The 23,122-nt window shown below is 41.9% G+C and overlaps 1 protein-coding gene across 6 annotated transcripts; it reads right to left on the bottom strand.

Moving 5' to 3' along the window:
- Positions 1-6,910: 6,910 nt before the first annotated feature.
- Positions 6,911-23,108, bottom strand: LOC131812403 (acyl-coenzyme A amino acid N-acyltransferase 2-like). Of its 6 annotated transcripts, none has more exons than XM_059141879.1 (5): positions 22,979-23,108; positions 19,507-19,723; positions 14,458-15,049; positions 14,005-14,207; positions 6,911-10,722 (listed from the first exon to the last, which is right to left on the bottom strand). In XM_059141879.1, the coding sequence occupies exons 3-5, from the start codon at positions 14,918-14,920 to the stop codon at positions 10,129-10,131; spliced, it is 1,260 nt and encodes a 419-aa protein (XP_058997862.1). In that variant the 5' UTR covers positions 14,921-15,049; positions 19,507-19,723; positions 22,979-23,108; the 3' UTR covers positions 6,911-10,128. The 6 variants fall into 6 exon arrangements, with proteins under 6 accessions (XP_058997862.1, XP_058997861.1, XP_058997864.1 ...); XM_059141878.1 differs by having other exon boundaries at positions 14,458-14,957; XM_059141881.1 differs by having other exon boundaries at positions 14,458-14,911.
- Positions 23,109-23,122: the final 14 nt, after the last annotated feature.

The following is a 23,122-nucleotide window of genomic DNA, read 5'->3' as shown; positions in this document are numbered from 1 at the left end:
TTCTGGCTCATGTTGTTTGTTTTAAGCTTCATCCACTGGGCAAAAGTATTAGAAGAGTCACGATCAAGTGAACTCAAGGAATGTTTATACCTTTTAGTTCTGTGTCTGCTCAAATAAGCCGTTCTAGAGGCATGACGGGTAGGTCCTTCCATGGGGGAGTACGTGAGTGAGTCAGTGGGTGAGTAAGTGTGAGGAGGGGGTCTGTGGGTGTGTGTAGGCAAAATTTAAAAATTCTTGAAATTACTAGAGCACTTGCAAACACAACTGGATGCCTAACAAGCTACCTTGGTTTTCAGCCTGCCCATATTTAAGTGGTCAATAAAAAGTTAGTCATTTTTAGGAAAAAAGCTTACGTCTGCTAAATAAAACTTTGCCTGATCTCTCATCTCATTCTGGCCTAAAGTGGTTTACATTTCCACACTCAAACGTTCACGTGCATCTTCTGAATGCTGTCTGACTGATGACGTTGGGTAAGCAGGCAAGGTAAGAAAGAGTGCTGAAAGTCTATTCATCCCAGATGCCGTGCCCCCCTGCTTTCACCGAGGAAATCTGGTTGTTCCTGAGACAGTCCAGGGAAGCTGGGACGACCCGAAGGCAGTGCTGTACCTGTCAGCGCTGGTATTAGAATCCCAGTCTTCCTGACCTCACTACAGGAAGGCGCCTTTGAACCAAGGTTGCATCTTTTCAAAGATTTTTCAACCTGATCTGCTTGCTTAGATGGCTCAGGGGATAGTGTCGGTCAGAAAAGCGCAGCATGAGAAAGATGCATTCTGTTACAAGAAGGAATAATCTGCAGGCTCAGAGCTCTCCACTTTGTATAAGCTACCTCAGCATAATGTTGCCCAATTTCTGAGTGATTCATTTTCTAAAGAGATTTTAGGATTTTTTTTTTTAAGTAACAACAATGAAGTCTTGATTTTATTTTCTTGTTCATGGTAAGACATTCTGAAAAATGCCGGCAGACTTTATTGATTTTATATTATCCATTTCTCATCACAGTGAGAGGCCATTTAAATGTGTGATTCCCAGACGGTATTTCCAAGAACGTAAGTCAAGTTGACTTATGAGTGAGTGTTACCCTTCTTCTTTCCATTCTGGTTTCCATCTAGAAGGCCTTTTCAAGTGTTACAAGAGCTCTAGCCACAGACTCTAGTTTCCTAGTCTTGGGCTTGGGAGTATTGGTACATAACTTAGTCAAGCTCCGGAGGACACCACACTGTGACACTTGGAAATAAGGGACATCTCTGGGCTCACATCCCTGGGACCAGTGAGCTAATCGGATTCTTTCCATTATGCCATGGCAACCTTAGTATTGCCTCTAATTAGCCCCCAAGTCACTTCACAGACCTCAAGTTGATCTTTCAAGCCTGCCACTTGAGTTTCATTTCTTAGAGCTAGGGACTCCTCCACACTGGGCCTTCTACAAAGACAAAGCCCTCCGGCTAACTAGGATGAGTGGTCACGATAGCCTCAGAATGAATCCTGTAATAAGCATTTCCTCTTTTTAAGGACAGCCCAGAGGAGCCTGTGAAGTCTGACCCCCTGTGAGAGGGAGGAGGGGAAGAGTAAAAGAAAGGCTAAGGAAGCCTGTTGACCTGAACAGCTTTATAGAGCAAATAACTCAAGTTTGTCAAATAGACGGATTCCAAACATCCTCCTAATTTGGCTAAAGGAGACAATGACTCATTTGGAAGTAAAGAGAATTTGAATGGAGCCTGTAGGTAGTTAAACAATAAGTCTATTTAGATAAGGGAATGATAAGGATGAGGAAAAGCACTCATGAACGTGTGGGTGCCTCTCCTGGCAAATTCTAAAGAGCTCCCTATCAAGCCATGATAGAAGGGCTGTATGTTGCTCCTCTGACTCAGAGAATGCAAACGGGCATGAAACCACACTCTCAGAGGGAGTAGGTAAAATGGGGTGATTTAGAGAGCACAAGAGGCAGGAGTAGCCTTTTTGTTTCAAAATATTGGCTTCATTTCTGTGTTTTATGCAACTACTCTCTCAAGGGCGCTGTGTATCTTGGACATGCAATACCGGATTTCCCCAGTTTGTTCTAAGGAGTAGGGTTGCAGTAATTCTGCAACCTGTCCTGCCGAATTCAAGATGTGTACCAGAACCAGTCTGCCATTCCCTGCCATCCCCGGAACCGCCACGGCAGCCTCGTAGTGAGCACCAAGCCCCTTGCTCGCATCTAGTTCTTGATCCAGATGGCTGGATCAGTCATGGATACATTCATGGATATCCCGGAATCAATTGACATATTGATACTCTATTCTCCAGCCCGTTGCCCCTGTGGAGCCGTTAACCGCACACACAATTCTAAAATTAGAAATGACTCTGGGCGCCTGAGTGGCTCAGTGGGTTAAGCCTCTGCCTTCCACTCAGGTCATGGTCTCAGGGTCCTGGGATTGAGCCCCTCGTTGGGCTCTCTGCTCAGCAGGGAGCCTGCTTCCTTTCCTCTCTCTCTCTCTGCCTGCCTCTCTACCTACTTGTGATCTCTGTCTGTCAAATAAATAAATAAAATCTTAAAAAAAAAAAAAAATGACTCTGCCTGGGAAAGCAGCCTTTGTACTGCTCAAGACTGGTGCCTCTGTCCTCAGTCGGGCTTGTGCATTTCGGTATCCTATGTGTATCAGCATCTATAAAAGGTCTAGGGGCTTCCCATGAAACCCAGTAAACCTATGTGCAGAGCAAAGAATGAGGTGAATGTGAAGCTCTTTTTCTTAAAGACAGTCTCTTTAAAAAAAGAGATGTACTTACTTTGCACATAGCTCTACTCTGATGGCCAGAATGGTTTTTTATAATCGACTAAACTAGATTTTTTTTCTGTTAATGGGTTTTCCTCTTTGTCCCAGTTTTTTTCATTCAGGGCAATGCTGGACAACATTCACTGAACCTTTCTTCCCGAGGCCAGAACACACCTCTGCTTGGTCTGCTCTTTCTTACTGTATGTGTAGTAATCTCAGTCCAGTGTTCTAGGCTCTGTGTCTGTGGACCAGGAGAAAGTCTGTCTTTTACTATTATGTGTTGAGCTAATCAAACTGAAGAATTATGAGGACCCTTACCACATCTGACCTCAATTATAGTGGAAGCTATAACAGATAAGAAAGATAAGAAAGGTAAGCTATAACAGATAAGGAAGGTAAGAAAGGATTGAATTACTTAATCCCTAGCAACAGAAACTTGTGTAGCTTCTGTTGTCAAGTGTCAAAACTAGTTGTCAATAATAGCTACATGAATTTGAAGGAAGACAGTGAATTCTTCTGTATGGTAAAGGCATCTCTACTTCTGTGACCTTGGGTAAGTTAACCTCTCCAAAGCTTAGCATACTTATCTACAAAATGGAAATAATTTAGAGACTACCTATGTGGTGATAGTTAATTTTATGTACCAACTTGACTGAACTACAGGGTGCCCAGACATTTGTTCAAACATTATTCTGGATATGTCTATGAGGGAAATTTTTTGGATGACATGAACCTTCTAATCAGTAGACTGAGTAAAGACGATTGCCCTCCCTAGGATGGGTGGCCCTCATCAAATCAACTAAAAGCTGAATGGAACAAAAAGGCTGATCTTCCCTGAAGTGAGAGGGAACTCCTCTCCCTTGACTCTGTGAGCTAAGACATTGTTCTTTTCCTGCTTTCAGATTCATACTGAAACATCAGGTCTTTTTGGATCTCAAGCCTGTTAGCTTTCAGACTAGAACTTACACTATTGTGGGCTCTCATGGTGCTCAGGCCTTTTAGACTCAGGTTAGAAGTATACCATCAGCTCTCTTGTTTGTTTGATTTGTTGATTACAGATCCTGGGACTTCTCAGCCTCCATAATTGCATGAGCCAATTCCTTGTAATAAGTGTCTTTATATACATTATGTTGGTTCTCTTTCTCTGAAGAACCCTAATACAGATTTTGCTCATGAGAACATTCTAAAGAAACAGAATTTTAAGGATGAGTTTTCTGCATGGGTTTTGGGGTTTCTGGAATTGGTTCTTTATTCTGATTAGATTCAAAGATGCTAATGACTCTATTTCAAGTAGTAAAGAGAACACTAATAGCCCATGGCACAATCTGGCAATAGGGACATACAAAATATCACTACTAAATACTCAATCACTAATAAGAAGCAAGGGGCTGAGTGGCATTGTATATGATCTCTAAACATTTTGGAAAACTAATGAATATAATGAGAGCAGCTAGCTGTTCCTAATGTCCCTGGACAAAGTAGGGAGAAAATTTTGAACTTAGGGATTTAAATTCCTAATGTATGTGCCTTGTCAATGATCTGAAAGTTTTTCTGGGCTCTCTGAAGAAGATCCTCATCTTCAGTCATAGGGCTGAGATTGCTAAAAATCCAGCACAGAATCTTATCTGGTGACTTGCTCAATCGCAATGAAAGCCAAATTCCCAGCCTCATAGTTTTCTATGATTAAAGTGAGGGCATTAGTGAGGAAAGCATGCCATAAAGATTGTGAGGATTCAATTAATTGTCTCATGAAATTCAAGATGGTTTTTAATTTTTAATCCACCTTGCCCACCTTTCTTTAAAAAAAAAAAATTGGGTTGTGCAATTTGTCCTTCTATACTGCCTCAGGCCAAATCCAAAAGAGGGTGGGCTGCTGTGATGAGGGAAGTGTCCATGATGATGATAGTCTTCAGCAGCAAAGAACAGAAAATTCCAATGTAAATGGATTTAACAAAGGAGGAAATTTATTTAATCCAATAACAAGAAATCCAAGGTCGAACTTCCATGAAAACCACATAATTAGAACCTCAGTTCCATTTCTCTGCAACTCATTTGGCTTAGACTGTGTGTGTTGGTTTTGTCCTCAGGCTGGCCTCAGCATATCCTCAGCATTAAGATAAAGCAACATCCAAAGGGAAGAGTTGTGTTTCTTTGCTTTTTAAGATAAGAAAAATTTCCCCCAAATTTCCAGAATGTCTCTTTCAGGCAATCTTCATTCTCTTCAGATGTCTCTGACATCTTATTGGCAAAAATTATGTCACAAGTCTGTGTCTACACTACTCACTGGATGAAGGAAAAAAAACCACTGTGATTGGTCTACACCACTTAGCACTCACCTGTGAGGGCTGGAATAAGTCTAGAATCACTGACGCACAAGGACACGCTTGGGTACTATTAGAAAAGAAAGGAAGGACTTTAGGCTACTGAGAATACTTGCCGCAGAGTTTTGAAACCAATGTAACTTTCTGCGAAAAGCAACTGTAATCCACAAAGAGCACATTAAAAAAAGATAAGATGGGGGCACCTGGGTGGCTCAATGGGTTTAAGCCTCTGCCTTCTGCTCAGGTCATGATCCCAGGGTTCTGGGATTGAGCCCTGCATCGGGCTCTCTGCTCAGCAGGGAGCCTGCTTCCTCCTCTCTCTGCCTGCCTCTCTGCCTACTTGCGATCTCCATCTGTCAAATAGATAAATAAAACCTTTTTTTAAAAAATGAGATAAAAATGTTTGGTCATTGTATAATAACGAAACGGTAGAGTGGCAAGCCTTAGGGATAAAGAAATCCAGAGACTGAGGCACTGCCATGTCCTGTATCATGTCCTGTATTACAAATTACACATATTCAAAGGCACATAAATCTTTGCCTTTGAGGTAGACTGCCTAAACATCCTAGAAAGAGAATACTATAGAGTGAAAATATTGGGACTCCTAATTACACATAAATCAGAAGGTATGTAGTGTCTTACATATTTGTTTGAACCAGAGGGACATCTGCAGTATGCCAAAAGACACAAGAAAGGACAGTGTAGCTTAGAGAATCAAAATACCTGGATGAGTCAAATCAAGAGCAATCTTGGTCCACACGTTCAAGAAAACATTCAGAATGCTTCAGAAACCATAAAAGCACCTCCCCCAACTCACAATTTCCATTTCTTGCAAACATAGTAGAGGGAATAGGAAACACACCTGGGACAAACTGTGCTGACTGGAGAGTCAGTAGACCTTGCCAATAATGAATTTCATTTTTGTTCACCATCTGCCAAGTGGGCATGTTCTTCAGTGATGTTGGGCATATAAGGTTAAGTCTTGACCATCTAAGCTGTCATGATGGTCTCCCTCCCCTGGCTTGTGGTTGCTTTAGGCAGGAACATGTGACCCAGTTTTGACCACTGACACATGCGGAAATCTAAGGGAGATCTTCTTCATGAGATACTGGGGCAGTTGATCAACATCTTAGAACAATTAGGGGGGGGGGGCTAGCCTAAGAGAATAAGTTAACGTGGTAAGGATGGCAGAGCAGAAATATAGAAGGAATTTGGTTCATCATGACGCTGCTGAACTGGTCAATAAACCAAAGCCATCCTTCCTTTGGGTTTCTTTGTAGAAGAGACAATAATTAGCCCATTGTTTAAACCAATTTTAGTCAGATTTTTCTAACCAAATAACAGGGGGAAACTAAATAATGGAAATGGAAGCTGAGATGCTAGGAAAGCCTTGATAGAAGACCATGAAGGAGATAGGTTTCATTTTGCTGAAATCAGATCCCTAGAAAGTAATATCCATGTAGTGCTAGGATGAGTGGGTTTTCTTAATCCCAATGATTTATACTGCTTTTTAAATATAATGACAAAAAATAAATAAATAAATATAATGACAGTATCCTGTACAGACTGTGGGTGTGTTCATGAAGGCCGCGGGTAAAACCGGGAATAAGAAAGGATGTTCTACTGATCTATCTGTAAAATGAAAACAGGATAATGTACAGCATGGTGACCATAGTTACTAACACTGTATTGTATACCTGAAATTTCCTGTGAGAATAGATGCTCTCACCACACACACACACACACACACAAAATTTGGTAAGTATGTAAGGTGATGGATGGATGTGTTAATTAACCTACCTGTGTAATCATTTCATAATATATATGTATATCACATCATCAAGTTGTACACCTTAAAATTTATTCAGTGTTATTTGTCAATTATAACTCAGTAAAGCTGAGGGGAAAAATGAGAACAGGCTTTAAGGAATCAAACCCAATTGCAGACTGGGAAAATTAAAAATAATGATCATCAAAATAACACCCAAGAGATGAACTAGATAGCAATTTGGACATGGCTGAAGCACAAATTAGTGAGGTGAACAATTCAACTGTAACGTTCTCAAAGAATACAGGGAGCTCGGGACAGCAGGCAGAGGGACAAAAAATATATATATATGAGAAAAATTTAATACTCATGGAAGTTATATCCAGAAACTCCAAAATTCTCCTAATTGGAGTTCCAGAAGGAGAGAGTAGAAAAAACGTAAAGATTAAAATGATCATAAGAGTAATAGAAGCAAATATCTAAAGCTGAAGTCAGGTCGCCTAGGTGGCTCAGTTTTTTAAGCCCCTGCCTTTGGCTCAGGTAATGATCTCAGGGTCCTGGTATAGAGCCCTACATAGGGTTCCCTACTCAGGGGGGAGCCTGCTTCTTCTCACTCTGCCCTTCCTCCCACTCATGATTGATTTCTCTCTCTCTCAAATAAATAAATGAAATCTTGAAAAAAATAAGTAAATAAAGTGGAAGACAACCATGTCTTGAATTTGGAATGGACTATACAGTACCAAGTAAAATGAATTAACATAGTAATGATAAACCCACCCACCCCTACTTATATCTTGAAGAAATTTCAGAACACTAGGAACGAGAAAATTGTAAAAAATTTTCAGATACAGAATTAAAAAAAAAATAGAATTGGGAAAATCTGAACCAAAGGAGAAAAAAATCCGATGAAGTAAGAAGACTCACTGACAACAGTGGATGCCAAAATAAAAAAGTCAAAGTCTATTAACATCAAATTCTTCAAGTATAAAATTCATTATTGCAAAGCGAACAAAATAGAGACATTTTTTAATTTGTTAAGATTCAAGTGAATAGGAATCTTTTAAAATAATTACTTGAGTTTGTGCTTTAGGAAATGACCAAATGAAAGATAAAGGCAAGAATTTAAAAGACAGGCTGTAAGGAACTATAAGTAGGAAGGACATGTTGAAGCATAGGTGTATATTAAATATGTATTTATTGTGAAACGAATCAGTAATCTGAAATTAATGGAGCTGCCATGGAGAAAAAGATTCAATACCTGCCAAAATTCTTGCCTTTGGGGTAAGAAAGGTAAATATATTGATTGTATCTTTTATTTTTTAGCTTTTTATATGAAAAATTACAACCACTCATAAAAAATATTGTAACAAACTTCATTATAGCCACAATCTAGAAGTAATAATTATTCACATTTTGCCATATTTCTATAGTATTTTTGAACAATTCCCAGATATCACAACCCTTCACCTTTAAATATGTTGGTATCTTTACTACATCTTTATCTAAAAGTGACTTTTTACATAACCACAATACCATTTTGACAGCTAACAAGATAATAGCAATTTCATAGTATCTTTTAATATTCAGTCCATATTCAAATTTTTCTAATTATCCCCAAAATGTTTTTTTACAGTTATTTTGCTCAAACCAAACCCACAAATAGCATTTGGTTGATTATGTCTCTTAAGTCTTTTTTTAATGCTTGATAGTTCCATAGTTCACTCCAATGCCAAAAGAAAAAAAAAGGGGGGGGGATTGCACAAAGGAAAAATCCCCAACTTTTTCTTGAAACCAGCTTCTGAAAAAAACCAAGTCAATTGCTAATTAACTTATGGTGAGACCAGATTATACAATGACCCACAACCTGAATTTGTTTGTCTCTTCGTTAAGATGGTTTAACTGGTCTCTAGGCACTGTATCAATAAGAAGTTTGATCTAAAGGTTTGATTAGGTTCAAGTTTAGTAGCGTTGTTTGAAGTAATCTAAGTAGTGCTAGGCATTCCACCATACATCTTGTCATGAAGCAGATTATGTAAAAATGACCATTTTAAGAGATGTTAAGTTTGATCCATGGGTTCAGGTGGTAACAGTCTAATCCTCAACTGCAAATTTCCTTACCCCTTCCCCTTAGCTGATACCTTGTACTCTGGTAAAGTTATTCTTGGGTTTAAAGGTGGGGGGGTAGTAAATCAGGAACTATCTAGAAATTAACAAAATGAGAACACTGCCAGAAAAATAAACACAAAATAATTGGACATGGAATGAATTTATTTTAAAACAACAGAAATCAAGGAATCAGGAAAAAAAGACTTCACCAAGAAACAAACCAAAAATTGTTCTTGGAAAAGATCCACAAAATAGAAAAATATTTGGTAAGTCAGGTTGAGAGGAAAAAAAGAGAAAAAATGCAAATAATAGGGGATATGTGCAAAATTATAAGTGAAATATGTGTTCTAGAAAATATGGGTGAAATTCTGAGAAAATAGGAATGACCAGGTTGGCTCCAAAAGAAATTTTAAAATCCATATTAGTCAATATGAGAAAAATCATCTAGTAAAATCAGACAAAAAAAGAAACGTGAGTCCATTAATGAATATAATTCACCACATTAACAGAATGAAGGAAGAAAGCATTATGAAAATAATTAATTCTGATACACTAATTGCTACAAACCTGGGCTATTCTAATTGCTTTAAATTTATTAACTAACTTCAATAACTAATTTCAATAAATGCTATAAAATCACATGATTAAATTCAATCCCACTCCTGATTAAAATTTAAAAAAAGGAATATATATTATGGATAAAAAGAAACATCACTATTCTGAGAAAAAAAAATAGAGTATCTATTGGAAATCAATAACGAGCATTACATGTGATGTTGACATTAGAACTTTTCATATCAAATGTCAGAAACTCAATTTTAAACAGAAGTGACTTGTTTTTCCACAAGTAACTTGGAAGTTCCAGGGAATTAATCTAGATCGGCAATCCCTGGATCCAAGGTATCCCTACCTAGGAAACAAAAGATGATTCAATTTGCTAGGGCATCACAGTTTTGAGACAGCAATGTATGCTGGTGCATAGAAACTAAGATTCAGTTAACAAAAAGTACAAATTCCATACAAATTTGTCAGATATTGATCTTGTGCCATTAGCCCTTGATTTTTGCCCTACGTCGTAACAACTGATTCAGGAGAACTGTGAACCTAGAGAAGTCAGGAGAACCTCCTCTTCCTTAGTCTTATTTTTTTGTCTCCCCACTTCATCACCACCCTGAGCCCTGGCTCAGAGTTTGCTTCTGGCTTGAATAAGGTGTTGCCTGAAGAATTTCAGGATCTCTCCCCAGGAGTGCTCCTGAGCTGCGGCATGGGCAGTGGGCTCCCCTCCCCAGAGCAGGGGCGAAGAAAGTTTCATGTTTGGGGAAGCGTAACACAGGGGTGAGTAGGGCGGCTCGATGAGATGGCCCGCCCCCGGGTACACCAGCATCCTTCCATTGTTTCTGCCGTGGTTCTGCAGCCGGTGCAGAGCCTGCTCAGCGTACTCCCTGCTCTTCATGCATTCGTCGTTCTCTCCAACAATGAAGAGGATCGAACCCTGGGCCTTTTCAACCGGAAGCACGCTCCGCTGATTCACCTTATCCCGGGGGTCCCCCCTGTAGTGGAGGAGGCGTACAGCCCCGGAGATGTCAAACTGCATGCGCTCCATAAACATGGGAATGGGTGCTATCACCAGATCTTTGTACCTGAGTGGAAATTCACAGATGGCAGTGGTCCCATTGATGCAGATGGTGGCTACCACCTGCTTCAGGAAGCAGGCCATGGCCAGCCCGATCTCTGCACCTTTGCTCACGGAGATCACTCCAATTCCTGGCGTTTGGACCTGAGGCACAAAATGAAGCGAACCCATCACAGGCCATACTTGAAGGAGCTGCCCTGCTGGCCAGTAAACTAGTGTCATGGAAACAGTCAGACATCCAATATACGGGATGGTAGTCTTAGCGCTGGGGTTTACCAGCTTCTGTGACTGTTAAACATTGCCCCCTTGCCTTCTGGAAGCCTTATTGTCTTACGGGGGTGGGGATAATATTCTCTACCCTACGGGATTGTTGTTGTACGGATTTAGTGAAACAATAGAAATAAAAACTCTTCATCAGAGGGAATGTTCCAGAAAAGCAAAAAGAGTTTAAATTCACGAGCAACATTCAACATCACCTGTAGAAGCAGGTAACCTTAGGAATCCAATTCTTCTCCCCAGCTAGTTAAAGAGGTTCCTGGGTCCTTTCGAGTATTATGTAGGTGTCGTTCATATTTAAATAGCAATTTACAGCTACAGAGGTTTTGCGCCTCCATTAATCCAAGAGCTAATCATGAAAGCGCTGGAAGGGTAAAAATGCAAGACTTGGATTCTATAAAGAGTTGAATCCTGGCGCCCCATCTAATAGAAAAAGTAGTAAGTCATAGGATGGGGTCCTTAATTCTGTGAAAGGCTGAGGGAGCAGAGGGTTTGGGAGATGAGTAGGGAAAGGAAGAGCATTTTGGACAGACAGAGGCAAACACGTGGCAACCTGATACATTTACTTTGTTTAGAGTTGTATGCCCAGGCCCTGTCATCGGTTCATCTAAAAAAAAAAAAAAAAAGTTATTTATTTATTTATTTATTTTTTTGCTTTAATTACAGCTTTCTGAGATCCCATTTTCAAGTTTCTACTTCAATAGGTCTGAGTGGGCCCAAGAATCTCATCCTAGAGCATATCCCTTCCAGGAAATCCAGTGCGTTTCTACATTTGGGAACCACTCCTAAGAGGAACAGACTGGGGAAGGAGGGAGGAGACCCTCATCACGATGGCGGCAGCACAGGGGAGCAGCGAGGAGGGAGCAAACCACAACAGTGGGTGGCAGAGAGGGTGAAGAGGCTGTGCCGTAGGAGAACGATTGGGGAACAGCCCCTGAAGCCCTTTGGGACTGGTTGAGGATATAGGGAAGGGAGAGAGGGAAAAACAGATGGGCACGGATGACAAGGTGGATTCATCAAGAGTTTATTGGGTGCTGGGTCCTCAGCTAGGTGCTTTACACACCAATGGTCTCAGCTTGCCTTTCCAATAAGAGCCCAGAGATCAGGAAGTCTACAAGTCTTGCTTAAGGTTACAACAGTATCAAGGGGCCAAGGTGGGAACTGAATCTCTTCGGATGATACTGAATCTGAATGCTGCCAATTGCCCTTCCTCCTCAGCTAAAGTCACAATTAGTAGCAATTGAAAGGAAAAAAAAAATTTTTTTTTCACTTGAAGACATTTTATCTGGGATTTAATTCCTGCTAGACAATCCTTTAAAGAGAGCCAAATATGCTTGGAAAAATCACACGTGGCGCCTGGGTGGCTCAGTGGGTTAAGCCTCTGCCTTCACCTCAGGTCATGATCTCAGGGTCCTGGGATGGAGCCCCACATCGGGCTCTCTGCTCAGCGGGGAGCCTGCTTCCCCCTGTCTCTCTGCCTGCCTCTCTGCCTACTTGTGATCTCTGTCAAATAAATAAATAAAATATTTGGGGAAAAAAATAAGAAAAATCACATGTATGTTTGGTGATAATGACGGCAGTTTCACTGAAGGTGAAGATACTGATAATACTTCAATAGGAGACAAGACCTCGTGTCTCCTAAAGAGTCAAGGCTCTCCAGGGAGAGAGAGCAGTATGAGTCATGGAGTCAGGATAACCAAAGAGTTTGGAGCAAAGGCACTGCCATAAGGGCTGTCTAGTTTTGACACATGACTTAATCTGAGGGTGCCTTCTTATCTGAAAAACGAGGCTGTCAACAGGACTCAATCACGAAGTAATTGTGAGTGATCAATAAGAGTGCTTTAAAAAAAAAAAAAAGATCTTATTTATTTGACAGAGAGAGACAGAGCGAGGGAGGGAACACAGCAGGGGGAGTGGGAAAGGGAGAAGCGGGTTGCCCTCTGAGCAGGGAGCCCGATGTGGGGCTCAATTCCAGGACCCTGGGATCATGACCTGACCCGAAGGCAGACAGTTAACCAACTGAGCCACCCAGGTGCCCCTTAAGTAAGAGTGATTTTTGAGTATTTAGCATAGAGTCAAACAGAGAGCTGTTTAGTAACTGTTACCTGGTATGATCGTTTTATCATGACAGGCTGAACCATAAAACATAGCTGATACTCAAACATTTTCAAACTGAAAAACCAGAATTATTATATTTCAACTTAACAGAATGTCAACCCAGGCACCTGACCACGTGATATTTATTCCTATTATTCTGTTTTTAGTTACCAACACAAACATCAGTGCTTCGAGACCTCTTCAAGAGGTCTAGATTATAATTCATCTGATATTTAATTCCTAGAAAAAAAAGCTGGATTATGAGACATACTAGTTCAGTCTTTCTCATACCTGAATGTGTATCTGAGTCACCTGGGGATCTTGTTAAAATGCAGATGCTGACCGGGCTGTGTCCTGAGAGTCTGTATTCAAACAGCTCTCTGGTCTTACCAAGGCCTCTGGACTGTGGACCACATTTTGCACGGTACAACAATACTTGACAGAGTTCTAAAATGATCCTTCCTTTCTAGATTCCTTTCCTGGCTTTGGGCTTTGCACACTTACTTGGGGCTCAGTTCTGCCCCTAGATCTGATACTAACTGATGAGCTAATTCAGCTAATCAGATGGTGTGGCCACAGCCATTCTGCTGAGAATTCTGCTCTCCTTCTGTGGCCCAGCTCTGAAACTGAACTTCTGCGCACTCTGAGTCTCAGGACTTTTGAGGGGGGCTTAACTTCAGCACTGCCCATGTAGAGACAATCACTGAAGTCTGAAACCATGTCAAGCCGGAGAATTCATCATTTGAGATCAGCAGCTGATAAAAATGGAAGAGTTACTGATGCATGAGTCACATAAGGAGTCTTGGCTTTTTTTTTTTTTTTCCATCGAGGATAACCATAACACACCCACCATTTACTGTCCTCTGTGCCAATAAGCTGATCAGCAACCCAGCAATCCCACAAGGTCAACATCATCATCCCCATTTTAAGGGCAAACAGTGCTATGCCCAAATCAAAACAGATTGGTAAAATAGGCAAAACAGGCATTTCTGATTTGGGGAGGGGGGGGGGACTATAATGTTACAAGCTAGAATGAAAAGTATTCTTAATTACCTTGGGATGAGCTAGTAGCAAGTTAGCGGCTTCCTCAAAATATTCCAGGTCGATCTCCTGCAGTAACTTGGGCAGATCTTCGTAGGCAAAATACGCTAAGGCCAACACGGCAAAGCCATGAGCAGCCAGAAGACTGGCCCGAAATTCAACCAGACCCCCTCGGCCCCCAAACAAATCAATGACTCCTGGGAAAGGACCTTCCCCTGAAAGCAACAAAAAGAAAAGAGAATGGGATCAGAAAGAGTGGAAAGAGGAAAGAGGTTTGAGTGGCTAAGAGGGGGGAGTACAAGGTGAGAACATAAATTCCACTTTCACACACACACACACACACACACACACAATGGCATGTTGGTTGTAAACTACTGTGGGAAATACTTGTTCTCCAAGAATGTGATTGCTTTTGTTCTTATATTCATCAACAACATTTCCTGTATCACCAAAAATTAGTCTTACCTGGAGGCAGAAAAAGGGCTCCCCGCACCCGACCTTCTCGGACCTGCACCCGCTGTACCCCAGGGGCCGAAAACCAGCGCTGGACCACCTGGCTGGCTATGGGCTCTTCTGTGCTGAAATCCTGGAGACCAACTGTGTCGTAGAGGTTCAGAGTGACCCAGAAGGGGCTGTTCATCACATCTTGCTTAAGTAGCCTCCTGAAAGCCTTCTGACACTTCAGAGACCAGAAGAGACCCATTGGGTGGACCCCCACGTAGTCGCCTCCAAATGCAGGAGCCTTCATTAGGTCCAGCTCACCAACCTCGTCCGTCTTGTAGAAGGCCTTGGACCGGAACACGTTCCCCTTCTCATCCTTCAGAGATGCTGTTAGGGTCACCAGCTGCAACGGGGGCAGGCCAGTCACTCGGATGTGCACCGGCTCATCTGCAAGGGCACTTGCTGGGGTGGCTGTCAGCTGGAACATTGGCAAATCGCAAAGGGACAGAGTGGTATTCCCTGCCCTGGAGGGTAAGAGGAGACTTGAAGTTGGAGACCGAAATCCCAGGAGAAAGACTGGGACAAGGCTTGTGTTAGGTCTGGCCAAGCTCTGCTTCTAGAGACCTCAGGCAAAATATACAGAATGTTCAGAGGAAGGAAACAAAGATGTGCAAGAAAACTCATTATTCTCATTTTACATATGAGGAAACAGGTTGAGTGACATACTCAAAGCCTCATGAATAATTAGCAGTAGAACTGGAAATTCAAGCTAAGGCTGATAGCGCAGCCTCCTGTCTTCTCCGTTGTTAACACTATAGAAAACCTTCATTTCATGGTTTGGGGTAAGTTGAACTTTAATTCTTCAGTTGAGATAATACCCATTTGACCTACTTCACGGGGTGTATTTTAGGATCTGAGGAGGTAATGCATGGAAAAGCCCTTACAGGAAGGATCAGTGTTGCTTTTTAAGCCCCACACCTACCTGGGGTCGAGTTACAGGGACAAGAAATATACTATGGTGTTGTTTGTCTCTAATCCCTCCCTGTCGTTATAAGATCAAATTCCAGCTCTTTTTTTCTGTATTCCCATTATTTATTCCTTTTAAGGGAAAATAGAACTCTATGATGTTTTGGGGAGGGGGTGTTTAAGATTTCGTTTATTTATTTGACAAAGAGAAACAGTGAGGATGAGAACACAATCAGGGGGAGTGGGAGAGGGAGAAGCAGGCTTCCAGCCGAGCAGGGAGCCTGATGCAAGGGCTCGATCCCAGGACCCTGGGATTATGAGCCAAGCTGAAGGCAGACGCTTAATGACTGAACCACCCAGTGCCCCAAAACTCCATGATCTTGTCTCTGCTTTTACGCCTTTCTGATGGACTGATAAATGTCAAAATGTCAGCAGTGGTAGAGACTGTAATAGACATTGGGCCAGCTATTTTGTGCTCTGCTCCATTAATAAGCAAAATTTGGGCTATTTCCTCCTTCCTTATCTCTTTTCTCCTTTCCTTTCTTCTCTCTCCTCCCTTTCCTCCTTTCTTCCATACCTCATACTCACAAAAAAAAAAAAAAAAAAAAAAAAAAAAAAAAAAAAAAAAAAACCTATTTATAGATAACAGATGCAGAGTAAAATAAAAATAAAATAGAACTGAGAAAATATGAACCAAAATCAGGCATTGGTCAAAGAAAACCTAGAGCATGAAAAATAAAGCTTTTCATGTGCTGTAAGTTTGGCACCGAATTAGTGACAGCCGAAGGAGAAAAGGTAATTTGGTCAGTTCTAATTATTATCATAGAAAAAGTTACCAGGTCCTCAAGGGAAAGGAAAAAGAGAGGTCTTTCCAGTATTTAGCTCTGTAAGAAATTTCTTGTATGAAACTTTGACATAGCATGTGTCATTTTTGGGGGACAAAATCTTGATAGACGTTGTAATGATAGAAAAGCCCCCTAAAGCCCAGGGATGGAGATTCAGTAGCTATGCTGACACCATGTGACCTCAACCTGAGGCCACGGCAGGTTGGATCAGGGTTGAATTCCTGATTCAAGATGTGCCAGGGATATTTTCCCCTTGCCTATTTAGAATGGGGACTCAGAGATCACCAGTCATTCCGATTTGTCAGAAATTCCCCATGGTGGTCACTCTTACTCTATGTGTACATATTTGCTATTTCCACCAAAGAGTATGCTGGAGATTAGATGAGAGTGACATTTCCTACAAGAAACAGTTCTTTCAAGAGAATGATATGGATCAGACAAAAACAAAACTATGAAACAAATAAGCGAGAGAGAGAGAGAGAGACACCACTTGTCAGTCCATCCGTGTCTCAGGTTTCCCCATCGAAGACAAGGAAAGGACCAGATGATCAGTAACTCCATAGTCATTGCCCCTTGCAATATGGGTTAAATAATGTCGGTGTCTTTCATACCTTGAATCTTGGGATGGGTGTACCTTTGCAAGGATTTGGTAGGGATCCAAGGCAAAGTTTGACAGACTGCCTTCCCAGCAGTTGGCTGTGAATCTAACAGATCTCAGACTTATGAAGCCTACATGTCATCACTCCCTTATAGTCAAGAAACAAGAAGAGTCCAGAACTAAAATACACACATACACAACACATACACGTGTGTGCATGCATACACACATGAATGAAGACTCAGTACTGATACACCTGGGGTTCTGAGGACCCCTGAGGTTTCATGAAATGTAATTATGGGTTTCCACTAGGGTTCTTTTTTTTTTTTTAAGATTTTATTTATTTATTTGACAGACAGAGATCACAAGTAGGCAGAGAGGCAGGCAGAGAGAGGGGGAAGCAGGCTCCCTGCTGGGCAGAGAGCCCAATGCAGGGCTCAATCCCAGGAGCCTGGAATCATGACCTGAGCTGAAGGCAGAGGCTTTAACCCACTGAGCCACCCAGTTGCCCCTCCACTAGGATTCTTAACTGAGAAAAAAAGGAACTGTTTTTGAACTTCAAGTGTCGTGTGGTTATAGTACACATCATGACAGATTGTGATTGAGTGGTCTCATTAGTGATTTCCTTACAAGTTTTTCATCCCATGAGGGCCATGTGCAAAAGGGGGTCATGTTCATTTTCAGTTTTGGGTACAAGACAGAAGGGGCTCTTTTTTTTTTTTTTTTAATTTATTTATTTATTTATTTATTTGACAGAAATCACAAGTAGGCAGAGAGAGAGGAGGAAGCAGGCTCCCCACTGAGCAGAGAGCCTGCCATGGGGCTCGATCCCAGAACCCTGGGATCATGACCTGAGCCGAAGGCAGGGGCTTTAACCCACTGAGCCACTCAGGTGCCCCCGAGGGGGTTCTTGATGGTCAGTGAGCACTCTATTGCAAGGGGAGGAGGGTGGTAGGCTGATCATGTCTGCCCCTCCTTCCTGAATTACCTACCCCAAACTCCCTTTACACCTCAAGAAATGAGTTAAGGGAGTAAACAAACCTTCCTGGTATAAAGGAAAATGAAAGGGAAATCTGCATTCCGAAAAATGAATCCTTACACAGCGCAACTCCGCTACATAACGACACTTGGCTATTATTTGTAAGCATTGAAAAGTGTGGACAGAGTAAGAAAGGCATAAAGTAGAGGCAGTATAAGAAGAATATTGTAACAAGGAATCGTGTTTTCTAGAATTTTTCTCACTTTGGGACACCTGGGACATCAGGCTCCCTGCTCAGCAGGGAGTCTGCTTCTTCCTCTGCCTGTCACTCCCCCTGCTCATGCCTTCCACCCTCCCTGTTCTGGCAGGTGCATAAACAATGAATTTGGAACACTGAAAAAAAATTAAATTTAATTTAAAATATAAAAATAAAATTTTAAAAAATCTTAAAACAAGAAGAATTTTCCCCCTTTATTTATTATTCCACTTTTTTAAAATTTTGGTAAGCGTTTGCCTTTTATAAACATATCTGAAATGGGTGCCTGGGTGGCTCAGTAGGTTGAAGCCTCTTTCTTCAGCTCAGGTCATGGTCCCGAAGTCCTGGGATCCAGCCCCGTATGGGGCTCTCTGCTCAGCGGGGAGCCTGCTTCCCCCTCTCTCTCTGCCTGCCTCTCTGCCTACTTGTGATCTCTGTCAAATAAATAAATAAAATCTTAAAAAAAAAAATCCGATGGTCCAATAGGCTGATTTTTGAAGATAAATTGAAAGTGGAAGAGGAGGACTGAAGGACTGGAGACATGCCTCATGAGATCAGAAATGGAGAATTACCGTCTTCTGAGTCAATTCACAAGAGAGGACTCGCTGTCAAGTCTGTCTAGACAATGAAGCTACTAACCGATGGGATTTATACTAGCTGGTGATATAAGTTGTCCTGTCCCATGAGCATTATCTTTAACAAATAATTTTAAAATGCAGCGACAGCTCCAGGAAAATTGAAAAGGCAATCATACACAACAATCCTCTGACAAGGAAAGGGCCTGGTTCTTTTAAATGACTACTGGAATTCTATCCTCTCTTTGGTCCTCTTTTTTTTCTCTAACAGAAAAAATGTATTGAGCACTTACTAAAAGCTAGCCACTGGGTAATATTAATTCCCATAATTAAGCCTTTCCACTTTTCAAGGTCCTTTCATGGTCATTATAAGTCAGGAGATTGAACTCACGTGACTTAGCCAAGTTTGTCTGTGTTAATGGTGCAAAAAGAATTTTAACCCATGTCATCTGATCCTTCACTTAAATCTTATTTATGGGGCTCCTGGGGTGGCTCAGTAGCCAGGGAGCCTGTTTCCTCCTCTCTCTCTGCCTGCCCCTCTGACTACTGTGATCTCTGCCTGTCAAATAAATAAATAAAATCTTTAGAAAAAAAAATCTTATTTATTTTCTGTAAATGACAGTAAGAATGTGAACATGCATTTTTTTTTTTTCCTGGCCTCTCCCACCCTTGTTTCTTTTTCACTACGTTCTTATCTTTAGTTTTTTCTTTTCCTTTCCCTGACTCTGAAGCTTTTAATGACAGATACAGCCTGATGCATTGTACAGCAGGATAGATAATGGAATAGTAGGGTTGAATTTTATAGTCCACAAACCCACATGTGCACAAAATGCAATGTTTTCCTATTATCCTACCTTCAGCGTAATTTCTCTTTTCAGTCCTTGTTCCTCCAGGTGGCAGAGACACACGCACAGAATTCAGAGAGAGCACTCTGCTTTTCCTTGCGGTCCAAGTAAGTCCCAGTGACTTGTACGGTGCTAAAAGACTTGGCCGGAACACCATGCTCCTATATTTTTATGCATTCTTCCAAACCCATTTTGCAATATATGCCGGGGGTCCAAATTCAGATACCTGGAGGGGTGGGTAATATAAGTTCGCAGGGAAAGGTCAGAAAGAATGCAATATACGACGGTAATGAAATAAAGATCTGCCCAGTCTATAGGCATTCAGATGTATTCTCCTAGAAACAAAACAACACAAAATAACACAGACACACAACAGAAACCCCAGGGTGGATACCAAACAAAACGCACCTATTTGTGACTTTGGGAATTCACATCCTCCTATTAGGGTTTTTGTAACTCAAAAAAATACTTTCCTGGCCTTTGTTTTTGTGTCATTCTTTCCTGAAGCTCGGAGGGCCAACTGACCTCTCTCGGGTAGAAGAACAAGGTGAAATGGAAATACCAAAATATGGTGGTGGGAAGTGGGAGGTAAGGACTCGTACAATATTTTTCCACTGGTGCATGGCAATTTAGCCCTGCCCCCAATATCCAAAGCCCTCCAACTCTCTCCTTATTACCTCTTACCACACTTAACGTTCGTGACTTTTTCCTGCTTTCCCTGTATTCGAATTCTGTTGTCTTATTCTCAACTAGATCCCAACTAATCCATATACTGTGATAGGAATTAATACCTTTGTTAATAAGGCTTTTGGCTCTCAAAACCAGTCTGTCACAGATTTTCTAGAATAAGTCATAAGAAGCCTTAAAGCTTATCCTATCCAATGCTGTATTGTCAACATCGATAAAGCACCTACTGTATAGGAACGACTTTCTGTCCTCTGGGCTCTCCACAATGCCACCCAGAGCACATAATATGTTACTGAAACGTGCACTAGAGCCATTTATGCTGTGTTTTTGCTTTCCTGTGAATCTGTACATTTCTTGAGGGCAGGATCCAGTCTGATGTGTCTTGGTCACATTCACTGCACAGGGAGCCCTTCATTTCCTGGTCGTCAACTGATTATTCAAAATGACTATTGATTGTGCTCTCCACTTCATTCCCCTAAGCTCTCATCCATTTACCTAAGTCTGCCTTCCTGTTTACAGTCTTTTTCACTTCCCAGTCTAATCTCTGCAATCTAGTCAGGCACATCTCAACACAAAAATAATCGAATCACTCTCCTGCTTTAAACTTTGATGGCCGCAGGGTGAAGGGTGAAGTCTAAATCCTCTGGCCTAGCATTAAGACCCTTTGCAGGGGAATGGTTCCACCACAGCACCCTGGAGGGTTCTCCGTGACCACAGGCAGAACTTGGACCCCCAGGACCTAAATCAGGATGGGATGCCTTGTGATCGCGGGGCCATGGCAAGTTAGGCAATCTTCACAGGAGGCTTCACAAGAGTGTTTTCTCACCTGTCCCTCTTATCCTTTTTTTTTAATTGAAATATAATTGACATATGAGATTAGTTTCAGGTGTACAACATTCGACAACTAATACACATTACCAAACAATCAGTGAAAGGTTTAGTTACCATGTGTCATCATACAAGGTTTTTACATTGTTATTGGCTCTATATTCCCTATGCTGTACTCCACACCCCGATGACTTATTTACTTTATAAGTAGAAGTTTGTATCTCTTCATTGTCTCTCCCTATCTTACGGGAGGCTGCCATGAGACAGTTTTCCCATCACTTCCCTGGTTGCAGAGAGGTGTACGATTTTGGGGCACGGCTGCAGGCTCTGTGACAGTTTTGCTGCAGTCTGGAGTTGGCTCCCCAGCAACTGTGTTGAGGTCATGGGGCCCCGTTTGTCTCAGCGCCATTGTTTCAGGGTGTAAGACAAGGACTCAGACAGCTGGAGCCTGTGGCTTCTCTGGCCTTCACTATCTATGTAAATGATAAACTGTCTGAATCTAACAGGGGTTCATTATTTCTTTACCAGCTGAATCTGTCAGTCTTGGACTCGGACTTCCCTTTGTGTTTGGCGCCCTTTATAATAATCGGATTCAATCAAAACCTTTTCCAACTAACCCCAGCCTACTTACTAGTCCAACCAACCATCTCATTATAACATGTAGCATATGATGTTATAAAAATCTGCTTCATCTCCCTCCCTTTCTGCCCTAGCAATGTAGTAGCCTCTAGCCACCTACAGCTAATGAAATTTCAGTTTATTAAAAACAAATAAAATTTTAATTCCTTGGCCACAATAACCACATTTTAATTGTTCAGTAGCCACACATGACTAGTGGCTACTACACTGGGCAATTCTGATAGAGAATATTTCCATCATCCTAGAATATTCTATTGAACAGCACATGCCTGGATTGTTAATTATTCCTCGGGGGCAAGAATTACACCTTGCTTGACACTCTATTCCTCAGTTTCTAGAATACCCTCAGGCACGTAGTGATGCTCAGTAAGTATTAGAGTAATTAAATGAAAGAATAAATGATAAGTGGAAAGGTTAAAAAAATAATAATAACATTTCTCAGACAGTACAAAGAAGAAAGAACAGAAGCCCAACAGAATTCTCAGAGGCTACTTCTGAAGATGTGAGACTCTTACAAATCCGATGGAGTAAAGTCTCCAGGCTTCTTCTCATCTCTGCAGCAGAAGCCTAAACACTGCACCTTGCTGAGTGTCCGGGAAACTGAAGCCACAAAGCAGCCAGAGGGCGAGAAACAAGCTGCCCCACACAGGATTAGCCTCCCAGTGGCTGCAGAGAGAGCCCTCGGCAATATAGGAGCCTCTTGGGCTAAAAGCCGAAAGCCCTGCGGTGAAGCAGACTCTGGACTCCCAGGCTGAAGGGTATCAAGGTTATGTACGCCACTGGGTGACCTTGACTCATCTGGAGTAAAGACAGCCAGGAGCTGCTAAGACACTAGCGCCCCAAGTGGCAGGAAACAAAGAATAAAAGAAAGCAAAAAGTCACCCATAGAAGTTAAACTTCCTAATCAAGAAACAAAAGTCCATTCCCTTTAGGGGCTTTTCTTCCTTCATCACAGGTATTTCCTACCCCTCTTCCCAAGCCGTAAGTCCCAGAGAAAAATTTCTTGAGTCAAGAAACAGTCTCTCCATAAGTTCACGTGAGTGGGAGGACCCTGACTGTGCAGCCACAATCAGTCTCTAAATGACCTCTTGTTAAGTGGATGCTTCTAACATAGATCTGCGTGGCCAAGCAATGGGCCACCCACCCATACCCCACCCCACCCCCGGGGTGCGGAAGGACATTGCAGTTCTGCCAGAGAGCTGCGCTAGCCCTGGAGATGAGGAAGGCACACAGCTGAATGAAAGCCAGCTTCCTGGGTGCCCAGTCAAAACACTGAGCAGTTCCCGACCAGGCCAGGCCGTGACAGCCTGACTCCCCCCACACTCACCCTGAATTTTGCTGCTGCGAGCAGTCTGGAGTAGGACGGCTTGCTGGGCCCACTAGAGACACTGGAAGCTTCCCCAGCCTCTTCTTCCAACTGAGCTAGCCAGGCCCTTGCTAGCCTACTCTCCCTCACAAAACGGTCAGCGTC

Source organism: Mustela lutreola, chromosome 12, assembly GCF_030435805.1.
Source record: "Mustela lutreola isolate mMusLut2 chromosome 12, mMusLut2.pri, whole genome shotgun sequence".
Taxonomy (NCBI): Eukaryota; Metazoa; Chordata; class Mammalia; order Carnivora; family Mustelidae; genus Mustela; species Mustela lutreola.
The sequence above is the reverse complement of the archived record's forward strand: the minus strand, read 5'-3'. Positions and strand labels throughout refer to the sequence as shown.